The sequence below is a fragment of the Lycorma delicatula genome, chromosome 6, assembly GCF_047948215.1.
Source record: "Lycorma delicatula isolate Av1 chromosome 6, ASM4794821v1, whole genome shotgun sequence".
Lineage (NCBI taxonomy): Eukaryota > Metazoa > Arthropoda > Insecta > Hemiptera > Fulgoridae > Lycorma > Lycorma delicatula.
The window spans coordinates 94,503,699-94,523,012 of NC_134460.1; the positions used below are offsets into that span (position 1 = coordinate 94,503,699).

General features: G+C 29.2%; 1 protein-coding gene across 2 annotated transcripts in view; it reads left to right on the top strand.

Moving 5' to 3' along the window:
- The window catches only part of YME1L (ATP-dependent zinc metalloprotease YME1L), a 61,157-nt gene extending 43,089 nt beyond the window's left edge, over positions 1-18,068 (top strand). For both annotated transcript variants that reach the window (XM_075368133.1, XM_075368134.1), the window contains 5 exons: positions 6,115-6,340; positions 10,925-11,076; positions 11,437-11,583; positions 13,341-13,502; positions 17,837-18,068. In XM_075368133.1, the coding sequence (XP_075224248.1) occupies positions 6,115-6,340; positions 10,925-11,076; positions 11,437-11,583; positions 13,341-13,502; positions 17,837-17,992 (843 nt within the window). In that variant the 3' untranslated portion in view covers positions 17,993-18,068. The remainder of the gene's footprint in view (positions 1-6,114; positions 6,341-10,924; positions 11,077-11,436; positions 11,584-13,340; positions 13,503-17,836) is intronic.
- The last annotated feature ends 1,246 nt before the right edge of the window (positions 18,069-19,314 follow it).

The following is a 19,314-nucleotide window of genomic DNA, read 5'->3' on the forward strand; positions in this document are numbered from 1 at the left end:
GACAATATTGTTTAATGACAATTAAATTATAAATTCCAAAATACAGTCCAGTTTACTTTAATGTTATAATGACTTACTGTGTTTTAATGAGAAACCAATATTGCATTAACAATAAGATAACAAGAGAAAAATTTTAAATTGATACAATTCACTTTTTGCTAGCATTATTATCTTTACTTTTATAAAAGACCTACCCTACACTTTATGAATGAATAGAATACTATATACTGTCATTTTCACTCCTATTTATTAATAATTCACCAAACAGCTTCGTGTTTTCAACAACTGACCGAAATGGAATTCTTGTGATGCACTCTTCAGTCGTTACCACACGCTTACTGTATCGCTGCACCGAACTTGGGCTTGTAAAACTACTAACTCTGTCTGCTGGGTTCCAGCAGTATTTACACCTCCTTGCCTGCAGAATCAGTACTCGACTGTCCTTTTGATTGTTAAAAATTAATTTTCATTGCCCATGCCCTTATGCTTTTCTATAAGTTCTTTTTCCAGTTCAGTAATCCTTCAGGTCAAACAGGAGCTTTTGAAGGTGCCCTTGTCTGTATTACAAAGAACAGATTGTTAAATAGACCTGTTTTTCTAAACAAAGAATCCCTTCTGGATCCTTCTAAGATTCTTTCTTTATTTTCTCTCTCTCTTTCTTCTTAATTGGAAGAAACTCATTACACTGGCCCTGTTACAATATATATGTTACACACACACACACATGCATGCATACATTCACACACATATATATATGATTTTTCTATAGTCAATACTTATAAGACCCATATTCCTCTGTACAAATATATTGTATTTTTATAATCAAAAATCAACTTGAACAACCCAAGTACAGAATTAAAAAGTAAATGAAATGACACACCTTATTTTTTTATTCCAAAAGCACTTTGGCGGGATCCCGCATCATCAGTTGCATATAAGTTATATTTATATAAAATTACACATCAAAGGCAGCATGTTTTTAGATAAAAATAGATATAATCATAATGTATATAAATAATTTAATTCAAATCCACTCAGTAATGTAAGTAATATTGACTGCCCAGGTTACATAGTATAAATTTTCTATTTATTATATTTAAAATTTAATTTTAATTTAAAATTTTTTATGACTCCATATATATATATATATATATATATATAGTTGTAGTTGTTTTATTTAATTGACTATAATTATTTGTATATATGATTGTAATTTTAATTTAAAAATTTTTATCTTTTATATGTAATTTTATATAAATATAACTTTTATACAAATGATGGTGTGGGATCCTGAGAAAATGCTTTTGGAATAAAAAAATAAGGTAAGTGTCGTTTCATTTACTTTATATTTCTGTACTTGGGTTGTTCAAGTTGGTTTTTGATTATAAAAATACAATACTACTAATATCTAGAGGGTGGCTGTGAAGTCACCATATCCCCTAAAGTTAGAACTAAAAATTTGTAATGAGTTATTAATGAAAAATTCAATATAATAATGACTTATTTTATTTACTCATTTGATACATAGTATTAATTTTAATGGTCTAATGGGTCTGTGTGTGTTTGCCCTCATGTTGCATACACAAATCTAAATGTCATCATGTCCTCTGTGACATGCGACGCAGCATTTCTGGTGTTAACGTTATGGAAGGCGCCCCTCACAACATCACGCAATTCTTCATTTGTGGTGTTGTGGCATGCAGACATGTGTGCCTTGATAATTTCCCATAATGAATTGTCTGGTATGATAAGATAAAGACTTCGTGCTGACCATGATAACGAAGCTGGTAGTGCTGGAGTACCACAGCCAGTCCAACATCTTGGAAATTTTTCATTCAGAAATGCGCAGACTGATAAAGCAAAGTGTGCAGGTGATCCATCCTGCTGCAACCATACTCGTTCCATGAGATCCTTCTCTTGAAGCTATGGTATTAACCATGCCTCCAATATCTCTAAATAAGTTTGTGCATTCACCATGAAAAAAAATAAGAATCAAACCAATGACAAGCTGCCATTCCAGCCCATATCATGATGTGCAGTTCTTTTCAAATCTGTCGTATAATAAGGATTTTCTTTCTCCTAAAATAATATTTCTGGCATCTGAACTGCAATAGATTGCACATTCGTTAGTAAAGAGCACCTTTCCATGGTGCACTGCAGCAGGGAATTTTTCTAATAAAATCCAGCAGCATGCAACATGACTTTCCATGTCTGCATCTAACAGTTCATTGATGAACATCGGATGAGGTAGCCTAACATTCAAGTCCTTTTTTAATATAGTCTTGCATTGTCATCCACGGTATATGAAGCTCAGTTGACCGTTTACAAGTTAATTTCATTGCAGATTATTCAATAGAAAATAAAACAGCAATATTTGTTTCTAACCGAGTTAACGTTAACACTCCCTAATTCAAATTAGCTTCATTGTTTGATTCGTATATTGTTCATGAAACCATACAGTTGTCACTAACAGCTTCTACCGACACTGTAACTACCCATGTCAGCCATTTTATCACAACTGTCTCTTTTACTCTTGAGTATGATGTTGAAAAAAACTGTTGCCAACTGACCCCAATAAAAACATTGTATGTTCTAAACACATTTTTCTTACTCCTAACTGTCCTAACTCGCATTTTTCGTTAAATTTAAGGGTACGGGGACTTTCCGGCCACACTGTCTATATATAAAATTAAATTATTCCAGTTGCTAGACAGCAAAATTTACTTATATGTTCATAATTCAATTCAAAATTTCAAAACGGAAAAAATTTTTGAATAAAATGACAAATTATTAAAAGAATATGTTTTAATGTAGTTATAGAATTTAATACCAACTGAAGGTGTGGAATACTACAAAAATCAATTGTTGGAAATTAGTATGGTAAGTTTAACTTAACTAATTTATGTGATTTGCTGGTTTACCATTAACATATTGATCATCATGTTAATAAAATTTAATATTATATGAAATATAACACCAAATCACAGAACGTTTTAAATTTAAAAAAAAAATTTTGTTGACTGACAAATATTTGTTCTAGAAATTTTAATGTATAATGTATTCTAATATGTAAATGTAAAAAGGAAGAAGTTTTAAAAAATTACTGAAGATGGGCTTACGCCCAAAAGTGCTGTGAAAATGATTAAAAAGTAAGGTAAGTGTGTTGTATAATTCTGTACTTTGTGGAGTTTCTGAATAAGCTTATATTATGTAATATATAAAAGATTTAAATGGCAGAAAGGCTCCTGGAATAGACGGAATACCTGTCGAATTACTGCGCAGTGCAGGTGAGGAAGCGATTGATAGATTATACAAACTGGTGTGTAATATTTATGAAAAAGGCGAAGTTCCGTCAGACTTCAAAAAAAGTGTTATAGTCATGATACCAAAGAAAGCAGGGGCAGATAAATGTGAAGAATACAGAACAATTAGTTTAACTAGTCATGCATCAAAAATCTTAACTAGAATTCTATACAGAAGAATTGAGAGGAGAGTGGAAGAAGTGTTAGGAGACCAATTTAGTTTCAGAAAAAGTATAGGGATAAGGGAAGCAATTTTAGGCATCAGATTAATAGTAGAAGGAAGATTAAAGAAAAACAAACCAACATACTTGCCGTTTATAGACCTAGAAAAGGCATTCGATAACATAGACTGGAATAAAATGTTCAGCATTTTAAAAAAATTAGGGTTCAAATACAGAGATAGAAGAAAATTGCTAACATGTACAGGAACCAAACAGCAACAGTAATAATTGAAGAACATAAGAAAGAAGCCGTAATAAGAAAGGGAGTCCGACAAGGATGTTCCCTATCTCCGTTACTTTTTAATCTTTACATGGAACAAGCAGTTAATGATGTTAAAGAACAATTTAGATTCGGAGTAACAGTACAAGGTGAAAAGATAAAGATGCTACAATTTTCTGATGATATAGTAATTCTAGCCGAGAGTAAAAAGGATTTAGAAGAAACAATGAACGGCATGGATGAAGTCCTACGCAAGAACTATCGCATAAAAATAAACAAGAACAAAACAAAAGTAATGAAATGTAGTAGAAATAACAAAGATGGACCACTGAATGTGAAAATAGGAGGAGAAAAGATTATGGAGATAGAAGAATTTTGTTATTTAGGAAGTAGAATTACTAAAGATGGACGAAGCAGGAGCGATATAAAATGCTGAATAGCACAAGCGAAACGAGCCTTCAGTAAGAAATATAATTTGTTTACATCAAAAATTAATTTAAATGTCAGGAAAAAATTTTTGAAAGTATATATTTGGAGTGTCGCTTCATATGGAAGTGAAGCTTGGACAATCGGAGTATCTGAGAAGAAAAGATTAGAAACTTTTGAAATGTGGTGTTATAGGAGAATGTTAAAAATCAGATGGGTGGATAAAGTGACAAATGAAGAGGTATTGCGGCAAATAGATGAAGAAAGAAGCATTTGGAAAAATATAGTTAAAAGAAGAGACAGACTTATAGGCCACATACTAAGGCATCCTGGAATAGTCGCTTTAATATTGGAAGGACAGGTAGAAGGAAAAAATTGTGTAGGCAGGCCACGTTTGGAATATATAAAACAAATTGTTAGGGATGTAGGATGTAGAGGGTATACTGAAATGAAACGACTAGCATTAGATAGGGAATCTTGGAGAGCTGCATCAAACCAGTCAAATGACTGATGACAAAAAAAAAAAATGTAATATATATATATATATATATAGTTTTCTAAAGTCAATCTTTTCAAGACCCAAATTCCTCTGCACTAATATACAAATATAAACCAAATTGATCCACCCAATTACAGAAATATATATTACTGTATATTCTGTACTTGGGTGGATCAATTTGGTTTTTATATATATATATATATATATATATATATATATATATATATGTTTGAGTATTCTAATGACCAAATTGAATAACTTTTGCTTTGTCCTTTTTTTTAATGATAATTTAATGGTAGCTGATATTAATCCACTCCTTTTTTATTACATGACTGAAAATTCTATTTTTAATGTAATTACATAATTTTGTTCACTTTACTAGTAAATATTTTAATTTTGAAAATCTACAGTTTGTGTTTTTATCAATAAGTTATTTAGTTCTTTTTATTGTATTATAATACAAAACAAGTTAACATTGTTAATTTCTTAATCAAAATTTCACAGAATTATAACAATGCTGAAGTTTGATTAGTCAGATATGTGCTTTTTTATAAAATTTTTGTAAACTAAGTCTATTAAGCCAAGTGAAGTCCATGTTTTTGGCTGGGATCTTTGTGACACCCCTCATACATTGTTTAAAATTGAAATTTTTTCCTACGATTTCAGTACGGGAAAAATAGAACATCACCTTACAATTGTGAAAATACTATATATTTTTTTCTTTTTTTTTGGTTCTTCAGTATTTTCAGATTATTGTGGTTCAATTCATTATTATACGGGATTGTAATTATAATGTTTTTGCCCTGTTCCTGAAAATTTTTTATATTTAGAAAGACTCCCTGAATTTACGATTAAACAACCATACATATATATACATGTATATGTATGTATAGGTTGTTTATTCTTTCTAAATATAAAAAATTTTCAGGTCCAGTGAAAAACATTATAATTTCAATCCCGTATAATAACGAATTGAACCACAATAATCTCAAAATACTGAAGAACCAAAAAAACGATATGTTGAAAATAGAAGCTACATAATGTAGCCTGAAAAATGTTACATAATCTTACTCATTACTTGATTAGCACATTTCATAATAATAATTTGTTGCAGTCATGAGGTGAATGATGTATAGTCAGGATGTTTAATTATTGATCTGAAACAAATTTGCTGGACAAAGCAAGTGGTATTTATTATAGTTGCATTGCATCAAATGGGTTTAGAAGATACTGTTGTTTTAATAATGAAAATTTTAGGCTATGTGTAGTGGGGTTTATCTTTTGTATGAAAAAGCTTTCAGAAAAAAACTATTTGATATTTGATAACTTTTATTGTACAGGTTTATCGTCAAATATGCTTATTTATGTTAAAACACTGGAATCATTTTTAAAATACAATTTGTATTATACATTCATTTAATAATCTTTATAATAACTTTTTTCCAGGTTCCTACTCCTGATTTAACTGGTAGAAAGGAAATACTATCATTATATTTGAGTAAAATATTATCAAAAGGGGTTGATGTCGAGTTATTAGCGAGGGGTACTACTGGCTTTACTGGAGCTGATCTTGAAAATATGGTGAATCAAGCTGCACTTAAAGCAGCTATTGATGGTGCTGAATCTGTAACAATGAAACATCTAGAAAATGCTAGGGATAAAGTACTTATGGGTTAGTATGATACTTTTTTTTAATGTCATTTGTATTATTAGGTACTACTAATAATGGTATTAGCTGATTATACCTGTCACTCTAGGAGGCGGGTAAGTACCAGAAGAACACCTATCTTATGATATGCAAGCTGGCTGTTTGACAGCTGCTTCAGGTATAGTTTTGGTTACAGCTGTGAAGCTATGGGATATGGGATTTCTGTATGTTATGTTATTTTTTCTCCTTCTGTTCAGATATATAGTTAGCAGTGGTTGAAGTTACTAGGGTAGAACGAGCTGAAATTTTTTGTTTAAGGATTCTTGTTAAATATGTAGAATTATTTTGATTCATTGTCAAAATAATAGTGTGGATACTACTACAAAAGCTATTAGTGACATGTTAATCTGTGGCTATTGAAAGAACTGATATGACTATTTTTGCTGATATGACAAATATTACCTATTTAGGTAATGAGATCCTTACAATAATTTTTCTGATGTATAATTTAAACAGTTCTTTTATGAATATTAACAATTGCAATCTAATTACGTTTTAATTAACCCAGATAATTATCAGAAAGAAATCAGATATGAAGAAAAATCTAACTTGAAAGTTTTGTAAAGTTCATGCTATTTATAAAGTATCTTCTTCAAAAAAAGAGGAAGTTAAACAATTGTAAGTTTTTTAATATTCAAGCTGTATTATTTTTGGATCATTTTTAATTATATTTTTTCAACGACAAAAAAATCTATATTTTATTTTTTTTTTTGTCTTCAGTCATTTGACTGGTTCTATATTTTATAAGTTACATAAAGAATTTTTCATCATTGTTCTTTTGAAATTTTATAACAAGTTTATTGACTAATGACGTTCTGATATTCAAAATATTTTTTTTTTGTAAAAATTTAAGAAAATTAGTTAAAAAATTTTGATTCAAAAAGTACAAATTTTGCTTTAAAATATTTAATTCATCCTCAGTAGCAATCTATACATTTTTTTGCATTCCTCGTATATTTTGATCAAGATATTTCTAATCTTTGTTTCTTGTGAATACCAACTTTTTTGTAGGCCTACCCATATTTTAAATAAAACTAAAATGTGTAAAGTAAAACATAAACAGTTTAGCAAAATTTTTAAATTCACAAAAATTTCAAACTGGCAGAAATCTTTCATATAAGCAGCTTTTTATTTTTAGATGAATATTACAAAATTTGCATGATTTCCAGTGCTACATTTAAGAAATGTTGTGACAGATTTGGTTCTTTTTAGCTTTTTGCAAAATCTCTAGAAGTAAGGTAGATATGTAAAAACTGAGATCATGATGCAAAAGAGGAGATATTTTCCTCAAGAAAACTATTTTACAAAAATAAGTTTTTGAATAAATCTAGCTAGCTAGTGGTGATAAGTTTTCTAAAGGAATGAAATTGGAAACTTCGAAAGTTTATTATTTTTTATGTACTTGATCTTTAATACAATAAAACTTCTTTAAAGATTGGTTTACTGAAATAAAAAAAATGCAATTTTAACGAGCTACTTAGGACGTTCAATCCCATTCGTCATATTTAATTTAAGCTTTTTTTTGTGAAAAGATTTTTAGTTGACTGGTGAACTCCTAGATTTTTAATAAATATATCTATAAGAAATATCTTAAGTGAAAACTATTTCTTTGGCCGTAGTGATCTCTATAGATAAATAATATGTACATATTCTGATTTTTATAAAAGTGACATAGAAATGAAAAATTTCAGTTTTATTGGCAGAATACATTTTCAGTTTGAAAGTTTCTATAAAAAAAAAATTTAGATGAAATTAAAAAATAAAATTATAAATAATTTTTAAATGTGTTCTATGAGCTTAGTGGTGGTGCAGTTATGAAAAAAGGAAATTATTTTTGTGAAATAAAAGAAAATTTAGAATATGTTCACAGTTTGTGCTTTTTAAAAAATCACAGTTTTATTATTTAACAAACATATTAAAGAAAATGTATAAGTAACAAAGGTAAATTCTTGTAATTCAAGATAATTCTAACAGTATTCTACCTGGAGGGTTGCAACCATTTTTATTCTGTTCAAGAACCACAACTATTTTTATTTTGTTCAGAAAGTTGCTGTGCACTGGAATTGTGGAACTGTAATGAAGAAACTCTCTTAATTATTACTTTGTATTTTTATTTCATTATTTTATAGAAATAGATATTATAATAACTGGAATAATCTATAAAAGGTGTTGAAACGAAGAATTTTCATTCACAGCTCAACAACTGATGAATTGGTTTATTCCCAACAAATGAGTAACACCCAACAAATCCACAGAGCAACCAACCTAATGTCAAAAGAACAGAATGCACTACATAATTCTAAAGCATCCTGCACAGTGACTTTCTGAACGCATTGTATTTCTGTTTTAAGTACAGAATAGTATTTATCTTCCACAAAAATGGTGTTCTATGGATGTCATGATTAAAAACAACAATATTCAACAGTGGACCTAGTTTGATATTCTTTCATTTATTTATCAAAACTGAATCATTCTCTTTGTTTGATTTCTTGCATACATTGTATTTTATTCTTAAGAGATCTATTGAATTCTTTTAAAACTCAGTATTAAATTAATGTTTCTCATGAGAGAAATTTTGTGTGATGAAATTGTGTTTCTTGAGTGTGCACAGATTAAATATTATTTTAGTATTTAACAGATAAAAATGGGATTTTAGTGGATCACTGAAATCATAGTCTAACAATTTTGTGCCTGCTTTTTTCATATATAACTTTTGTGATCTACTTTTACAATTTTAACTGATTTAAACAAATGAGGTCTTATTTTCTTTACAATGACATATTTTATCTAATAAAACATAATTTAATACAACTAATTTTTAAAAAGATGTTACGATTAAAAAATTTTAATGGTTTACCATTTTAATATTTTCAAAGGTAAAATCTTCATATTTTTTATTTTGTTGAAAATATTGGGTACTATACACCAAATTTCAAAAACAAATATCTCAGTTTGCTTTTACTATTTATATTTTTTATTGAAAAAATACAAACAAAGGAAAAATTAAGCGAGATAAACATCTCACTACATCAATTTTATAAGTATCTCCAGATGGCCTGAATATTTAAAATTTCTTGAAAGTATTTCTGTACATGATATCTTAATTGTATAAGCTTTAAACTTCTGCAGACAAGTGAATTAGGCAGTACCCAGTTTAACATTTTTTTTTTAGTTTTCTTATATCATTGAACAAATTTTATATTAAAGCACAAAATTTAATTTAAATGTTTACTTGTAAGGGAATCTTACAACAGATTATTAGTTTTTACACAGGTAAATATCATTACATTCAGTGCTTAATAAAATATCACCAGAACCTCTAGGAACACTGTAACATATTTCTAAAATCGTTTATTAAATTTTATTATCTAGAATTGGTTTTAAAAACCCTGTGTCATATTTGAAATTAAGATCTGTCAAGGGCAAAGACAGGAAAGTTAAACAATCCTTCACCAATTTATTTGATTTGATTTTTTTTTTATTATAATTTATTTGATTTGAATAAAGATCAGAATGAATAATCATAATCAATTTTTTTTACTAGTAATCTTGTACCACTTCATTTAAAGAGAAAAAGGGTAAATGAATTTTGAAGAGAATGGACGTTATTTGTAGAAAGTTATGACCATTTGATATTATATTGTAAGATTTATAAATTGTAGAAATTTTAAGCATGGACAGCTTAATAAAGAAGTCCCTACCAAATACTAGCGTTCTTTAGATTTTTGCTTTTGTCCTGATTAAACACTTAAAATAATTTTTAGATTTGTATATTAAGACCGACTGTATGAAAACAAGAAATATGACAGGACAATATTACAAGAAATAATACAGCGTTTATTTATCTATCCCTTTTGTTATGGAAGAGATACATTACTAAATTGTTAAGTATGTATTAATACTATTAAAGATTTGTTCATAATTATCCAGTTATTTATTATATATTGATACAATACAATTATCAGGTCTGCTGAAAGTCATATGTTGGATAAAAGCAGTATTAAAATCATGCCGTTAACGATTTAGTAGACCAAGAGTGAATTTATCGCAATGCAAAAGAGTTTTGGCTCATCCCTGTTTTGCGTCTGGTTATTGCAGACTCCCCGTGAAAGTAGTATATAATTGCCTGAACTAACATTTTTTTCTCAAATTGTCTTTCCTTTACATTAATATATCAATACTGACATTGTTTGAAACACCGAGAGGATCTCGGTAATGTATTATGTGAATTTATTTCTTCAAAAAATTGAATTGCTTCTTTTTCATCTGAGTTAGGGGTATGTTGTCATTTTATAACACTCAAAAAAGGTAAACGGTCTAAAAATGTTTAATGATTGTTTTATTTTATATTTTATTCACAGAATTTGATGACTAGTGTTAAATTACAATAAAAATTTTGCAGTTCAGCTTTGTAGTTTACTAAAGAATCATATAATGATTATTAAATGTCATACCTCTTATGAATTAAATTTTAATAATTTTATATATATATATATATATATATATTTAGTGAAATACAGTCTTGTATTATCTTTTTTTTTATTAAAGGCCCAGAAAGGAAATCAAGAATACCAGATGAAGAAGCAAATGAGATTACAGCATACCATGAAGGAGGTCATGCAGTAGTTGCATATTACACAAAAGACTCCCATCCTTTACATAAAGTTACAATTATACCAAGAGGGCCATCACTAGGTCATGTGAGTCATACTCATGATTATTTATTTTTATTGTAATATTTGAATTAAGCTGACATGTTACAGCATGAACAACATTATATCTATTTTCTAAGTTTTGAATAATAATTTGTAATAGTTACTGATATTTAAGATTTAACAGATAATGATATTTAGTTTGTAACAGATACTATTAACTTAATTTGCTTAAAACAAATTTTTAAGATCAATAGTGATTTTTACTGTATTGTAAATTTTACAGAATAGCAAAAACGTATAAGTAACTATTGCAGAATATTTTTTTTGAGTAAAAGTTTTATTTACTAATAAATTTAGTAAACATACTAAGTATTTCTTAGTGAAGTTATTTTTCTAACATTTCAGACAGCATACATACCAGAAAAAGAGAGATATCATGTTACAAAGTCACAGCTGCAAGCAATGATGGATACAATGATGGGTGGACGTGCTGCTGAAGAATTAATTTTTGGTCCAGATAAAATCACTTCTGGAGCATCAAGTGATTTAAAGGTAATATATCATAAGTAATTTTGATACGTAGTTGAGCAAATTTATACAACATTATTAGAATTTTAATTATGTAACATCATTAATAACTAGGTTTTGAAAACGTATATTAAAAATTTCTTTCCTTAGATATGTTTAGTGCTGTTGTTACTAATAAGTTGCTTCTTTATGAAGAATTACAATACTTATATGTAATAATTCATAAGTTTGCCTAAACGTTTGATAGCGTGTGATCATGTTTTGGATTACACGTACAAATTATGTTTTATTTATTTATTTATTATGAAAGAATATGGTATGAAAATGAATATTAAGAAAGTAGTAAGGGTAGGAGGCAATGATTAGGAGAAATGGCATTTATGCTAATCTTTGTATGTACAAAGAAAGTATTTAACAAGTAAAACAAGACAGATATCTGGGAACAAAAGATTGTCAAAGTAAAAACAAAATGTAAATAAATATATTTACAAAGAAAGCATTTAACAGAAAGAAGCATTTATGTACCAATATGAGTTGTTAGATTTTAAGAAGCATTATGTGAAATATTAGTTTGGAGTCTACTTCTATTTGGATTTTAAATATGAACATTAAGAAAAGAGGGGTGTTAAGTTATAGAGCGAGTATGGACTGTATTTTGAAATGATGGTTGAGATGATGAAATGAACTAAAACATATTCTTCTTGAAACGTTAAATTTTAATTTGTTACAGTAGACATATTTTTTTTTAATATCGAAAAATACAAGTCACATTAGTCTGATGAATAAATGACGCATTAGTCAAAATTATACAATTGAACATTATCAATAAACACTATAAGCTACATTAGACTTTAGACTACAAAATAAAACTATTCTACACCAGAATGAAATGTTACATTAAACAAATCATGACCGCTCCAAGCAGGATCCGCCTCTCGAATGGTCACATTAGACAAGTTACTCACCTTAGACTAAATGTACATGACCTTACCTGGCGGATTTTTAACTGGAATCATTGTACGATACTAACTTGTCGGCTAGCACTAGTAGATGCTAGAGTGCAGCACCAACTGGCTCATCATGGTACGGATCAAGGGGGATTGAAGAATATTAAATGGATAGAATGAAGCTTAAACAAACAATACAGAATAGACATGACTATATTATCTGGAAAAAAAAGTTTATTAGAAATACCTATAAGGAGGATCAGTAGAAGGAAAAGAAGAGTGACAAGTTATTTCAGAGGCTATCATTGTAACAACTGCAGTATTCTGTGTTCTTGATGTGAATCAGCCAATGAAATGATCCTCTCTCTATAAGATCATGATAATAAAAGTAAGAGGAAGTTTATAAAATTAAAAGAAAAATAAATAAATGTTGAATTTATATTATTTCTCTTTCTTATTGTAAATATAATTAAGATTCCATATTTTTAACTGTTATAAGAATAATCTGAAAATATGCTTAAATGATTTATTTTTTTAATTTTTAAATTCCATGCACACATAATTTGGTATCATTGAAATAGAAAAAAAATAATGGTATCTTTATAAAAATATTTGTTTTTCCATACATACTTGGTTAGTTTTACATATTTTCATTAATATCATTTAAGTTAACCATTTTTCCACCATATTTAATTCTGCTTAGAGGATAAGTAAACCATTGAAAATGGGTAATTGAATGAATTTCTGTTGATGTTATTGCTTTAAAAAGTTAAATATGATTTCTTCTCTACAATATTTTAATTTATTTTCATTCTCTACTCTTTTTTCCTTTAGCAAGCAACTTCAATCGCTACACACATGGTTAAAGAGTGGGGAATGTCAGATAAGGCTGGATTAAGAACACATGAAACCAATAATAGATCATTTGTTGTAATTAATGAAGTTAGTCCTGCTACAACAGAACAAATAGATGCTGAAATTAGGCGCCTTATGCAGGTAAGTTTATATATATATATGCATGTATTTTATCATGAAAGTATTTTTGCAGGATCCCATATCCTCAATTGTGATTGAAATATTTTAATTAAACTGCATTTAAAAAATCTTAAATAATGAAAATTGCGTATTAATTGATTTACTTATTCATTCATTATTTTAGTATTTTTAATATGCAATTTAATTAAGAAAGGTAAGGTTATCACAATACTCTGTACTTGGTGGTTTATATTATAGAATTTCAAATATTTGTTTGTTTATCATATGATTTTATTTTATTTATATTATGTATATTATAACTTAGCAAGTTGGATTTATTCTATATGAGTCTGCAAAACTGCTTATTTTTTCCCTAATACATAAAAAAATTAATGCATTTTTAGATTAGCCTACCAGGTGCTGGTCTAGTAGTAAACTCATCGAAAATTACTTAATAGCTGATTTTCGAGGTCAAAGGTTCTGAGGTTCTAATTCTGGCAAAAGTTAGTTACTTTTATATGGATTTGAATACTAGACAGTGGATACCAATGTAATTCTTGGCTGGGGTTCAGTTAACCACATATCTCAGGAATGGTGAATCTGAATGGGAATGCCTGAATCTGTACAAAACTACACCATGTTTCTTATTTACATATCACACATACCATCTCATTGCTGTCATTGTGGAGGGGGGTGGGATTTCTTATTGTTCAATTGTTGAACAATACAGATACATATTACAATGTACATATTAGGAATAATAATTAAAAAATTTAGATTAAAACAGTTTGTATTATAGTGAATGACTTCTTTATTAGATGAATGGTAACATGATTCCATAACATCATATTAATGAAATAACATGTCACTTTTAAACTTTCATTATCATTTACCTTGTCGCCAAGAAAACAAAATCAATTTTCATCTGTTGCAAAGCTAAATATTTGAAGAGACATATAGATTTTAAAATAAAGCTCATTTTATGAGTAAAAAGCTATTATGTATATCTTGACTCCATAGGGAAGACACCTGCATTGTGACTGGTCCAACCATCACACCACCCTCTCTGTACCTAGCCCTTAGGGACTTTACTGGAGATCATCTTCAATAAGCCTCAAAACATCGTTCAGTTTGGTCTTGGCCACAGATGCGAATGCCACAAATGACATTCCCATCGGTGTTCAATACCTAAATTGGACCTACAGCAAATATATAAAGTCTCAAATGAGACCACACTGATTGAACTGATTGTCGATCCTACCTGAAGGGAGAGTGAGTACAACACACAAACACCAACTCTGAAATCTCAACATCTAAACTTAAAACACTAGAACAACAAAGACTAATAGCACTAAAACAAACAGCAACCATAAACATAACACCATCAACTATAAAACAAGGAAACAAAAACATAAAATCAATAAAAACAATACTAGGAATACAAAACCCAACAATACACAAACAAAACGCAGACATCCCAGAAACTAAATAACACAAACCCCATAACCATAACATTTATTAATGTTATACATTAATGTTTATTAATGTTATACATTAATGTTTATTAATGTTATACATTAATGTTTATTAATGTTATACATTAATAAATGTTTATATACATAAACAACACAAAATCAAAAACAACGCAACATAAGACTAACAAAAACTTAAGAGAAAACCTAACCAAAAAGTAACAAAAAATAAAAACACTAAACTACACCAAAAATAAAAACAACTCAAACATTATAAAGAAATCAATAGGAAACAAAGCAAACCAAACAAGACTATAACAGAAACATATAAACAATCCTAACACTTCCCAACATAGCCCCACAACCTAGCCAATAGGACTGTCTGTTACTAGAAATCAATATGACTGATTAGTAGATTTTAGAGTGTGGTTGGACTGTATGTTCATAGGTGATGAATGAAGACAACGCCTTGTTGCTTGTTGAATAATGGTTTAATGAATTGTCTGTCATCTTGACAGTTAATGAAATGAATTGTAACATAACGTATAACTTGACATATAAAAATAAAAAATATGAAATTAAATAAAATATTAAAGCTAACGTTCATCTGAACAAAGAATGGAATCCATTAGGACTAAGAGTACGATGTGACCGCCTTGGATCAAATTCGAGCGCCGAATGCTTGTAACTATGAGAATACTGATAGTCCATCCAGACGAAATGAAAAACGCGATCACACTGCACAGGATTCTAACTTAGAATGCTAGTACGAGCTTAACTTTCCAGTTAGCGCTAGCACCCACTAGATCACAGCACCAGACGGCTCAACGTGGAACGGAACACTGATTAATATATCCTGCGTACACTTGTACATGGGACAGTCCTAGGATTTGCAGTCGTGATTGTCAGGCTTCCCCAACCAAACTCAATTAACACAACAAGGAGACTCCTCATCCTTCTTAACTTTGCAATCCTTGTTGTGTTGACCCCCTTCATTGCAAAAAGAACAAATTTCTGTGTATGTGCAACCCGTAGTCACATGTCCAAACAAATTACACAAAATATCTGCAGCATTAATATAATCCTTAATCCTACAGTAAAGGAGGTTCACACTTACCTGTCCTTTCTCCATCAGAGCTTTACTTAATTCCTTATCACATTTACAACGTAGTTAATCCAAAATATGACTTTGAATTTCACATGAAATTCACTCTCGCTATACTTGGTGTTCTGAGCCCGAACAGCGTCAGTAAAACCCTCCTCCCTAAGGTTTTAAGGGACATCATGTACTATCATCCTAGACCTCAAACGCTTAGGAATAACAATCTATTGAATAACAGTTCACTCTCTTCTGCCATATATTGCACTCCTCACTGTCATCAACCATGATTTTAACACCTTATGGATTTACTGTCGGAAGGATTTTGGAATCCTCAGTTCCAAATCTTCAATTTCTTTTCAACCTCATCAGAAAATCCTCAAAAGAAACACTCACAGGCTTGTCAACCAATAAAACCTTGTGTTGCAACACTAAAGGCAACCCTTCTTTCACAACATGAGAAATTAATTCTTCACAATCAACAATGATTTAGTCTGCTCAGTCCCTGATCATTTAACTGTCAAAAGGTGCAAAAACCATAGCTTCTGAAGACGATACAGAACGAACGAAGCGCTCTTCTCCTTAATATTTTTAAGATTTCCCAAGAACAACTCTACCTAACCACACAAACCGTGGTATGTCCACTAATCTGTTAACCACTTCATTTGCTACTATATCAGTGGAGACCAATTTGGCCTCTAACTCCCTTAACACTATCCTTCAGTGGAGGCAAAACTTGCTTCATTTGACTCTTCACCAATCTAAACAACTCCTCATTCAATTCTGTGTCGGAACTTAAGCCTACTTTTTTACCTCAACATCCACTAAAGCCTCCTCAACAACATCCATAGCCTTAGATGTACCTGTTCTAACCTTTCAATGTCTTTCAACCAGAGGTACTCGCCATCAATAGCGCTGTCAGCTGAAGCATCACTACTAACAGCCGGGTCCTCCTCGGTAATCCACAAATGAACCTCCTACGAAGACTGCTTTAGTTTCCTCTGCAACTCTAACTGAGCAGCCTCTTTCTTCCATGGCAACTTAAGCCAAGCTTCCAACTCTGCATTTTCCCTCTCATCTTTCTTCCTAGATGCCACCTCTGACCTTATTTTATATTTAAGAGCAGCCGTAAAATCCTTACTCATGTTTTCAGAAACAAAACCTAAAACACATCAATCAAAAACACAAGTAGTAAACAAACGAAAACACAAAAGTTTCAACAAAAAACAACCAATAAAAGTAAACAAAAGAACCACCAATAACACAACTGAATTTATCTTATCAGTGCTGCATATGTTTACAGCTTATTCATAGTTTCCATATGTGGCAAAAGATCTCATTGAGTTGGGAAACCATATTTCTTATTAGTAATAGTAGTAGCCATAAGTGTAATTATAAAAACTGATAAAATAAGTCAATATTACTCTAGAATAATTCACATTATACTTGGAGTTAAACAAAAAAATAGACAAAAAAAACCCATACTGATCTCTATGGTGGAATGGTAACATCTCTGCCTTCATCTGGAGCTCCTAGGTTCAACCATTAGGCCATGATATTTTTCATACACAACTTTTCATACACTACAAAATTCTTCCAGCAAAAAGACTAAACCAGTTGATGGCAATAATCTCATAAAAAAAACTTTGTCTGTATGCTTAAAAAAGAAGATTGTTGATATTAGTGTTATAGTATTGAATTTCATGACTATTGTTTCTAATATATTATTAATTGATGTGAAAAGGAAATCATAGTCATTTTAATGAAGTACTTTCTATTTTCAGGAATCATATGAACGAGCTAAAGCGATACTTAAGACACATCAAAAGGAACATAAAATGTTAGCAGAAGCGTTATTAAAATATGAAACATTAGATGCTGAAGACATAAAAGCTATTATGGCTGGTAAAGACTGCTGTGCTGATAGAAGTGTAACATGACCATCATCCCTTTTAGTTAAACCCATGTCTTATTTATAAATAAATCTCTTAACAGTGATTAAAAGAATTCATTTTATTTATTTTTTTTAATTATTATTAAAATAATTTGTGCCTTTTTTTTTTGCTTATCCAAAACAGAAATGGGGAACCGATTTACTTTAATTAATTTTATACTTTATTTAATAGCTATTCAAAAACATTTATTTATCCAATCAATTTCAGGTTACAATAAAACAAATTATGGTCTGCCATTCTAATTTATTTAATTTAAAATAAGTTATTTGATGTATTATGGTATCTTTTTTATAAAGTACTTTGCATTATATATATATATATATATATATTATATAATTTTTTTTTTTTTTTTTAATTTAACTAATATTTTCTTTATTCAAATTTTATTTTTATTGGCTGTTGCTAGATATCTGAAAATAGTTAAGATGCTATTTATTTACTGATTGAAGAAATTATTGAAAATTAATTTTTGATGTAATATACAGAATGTTTCTAAAATGCTGGGCAGACTTTACTTTTTGGATTTTACTTGTAAAACTAAACAAAAAATATCTTTAGGAAAAATGGCAATTTCTCCTTCATTCTCCCCCTGTCAATCATTTTGTTATTTTTATATAAAATTTATATCTCAATTTTGGATAGATGAATCACATTAATATTTGTAAGCATCTTGGTAATAAAATTTTAAAATTAGCAAAAAATCAGAACTTAAATACATCTGCAAATTACAAAATGCCATGTTTATTTTTCAATCCATTATATCTCCATAAATATTCGTTTTATCAAAATGTATGTTATTTTCTAAAATATTAAACCTTTATTTTGAATAAAATGATATTTATTTTTTTAAATTTGGTTAACAAATAGCTGAGATATGGCAGAAAATTGATGTAATTTTGTGTCTGTTTCATGCCCTTCACTATGTTCAGTTCGTTTAAATATTGTTTTTACTTATTAATTCTAGTATTATAAATTAGTATCAAATAAGTAATAATTTTCTCACATTAATAGACTTAATAATTAAAAGAATAAAATAACTACATGTGATAATCTTATGTTAATTGTAGAACCTTAGGTGTATTTTTGTTTTAAATAAACAGTAAACTGTTAAAAGTTAGATAAAACCACATACTTCCTTCCTCTTAATTGTAGAGGTAGGTCTTTTAACAAATATGAATGATTTTCGGTCAAATGAGCAAGATAATTTTCTCCATATTTTTTCTCTGCAGAATGACAGGATCCTAAAGAGATAGTCATTAAAAAATATCTGCCCTTATGTTCGGGGAACATCTTTATTGATAGTTATT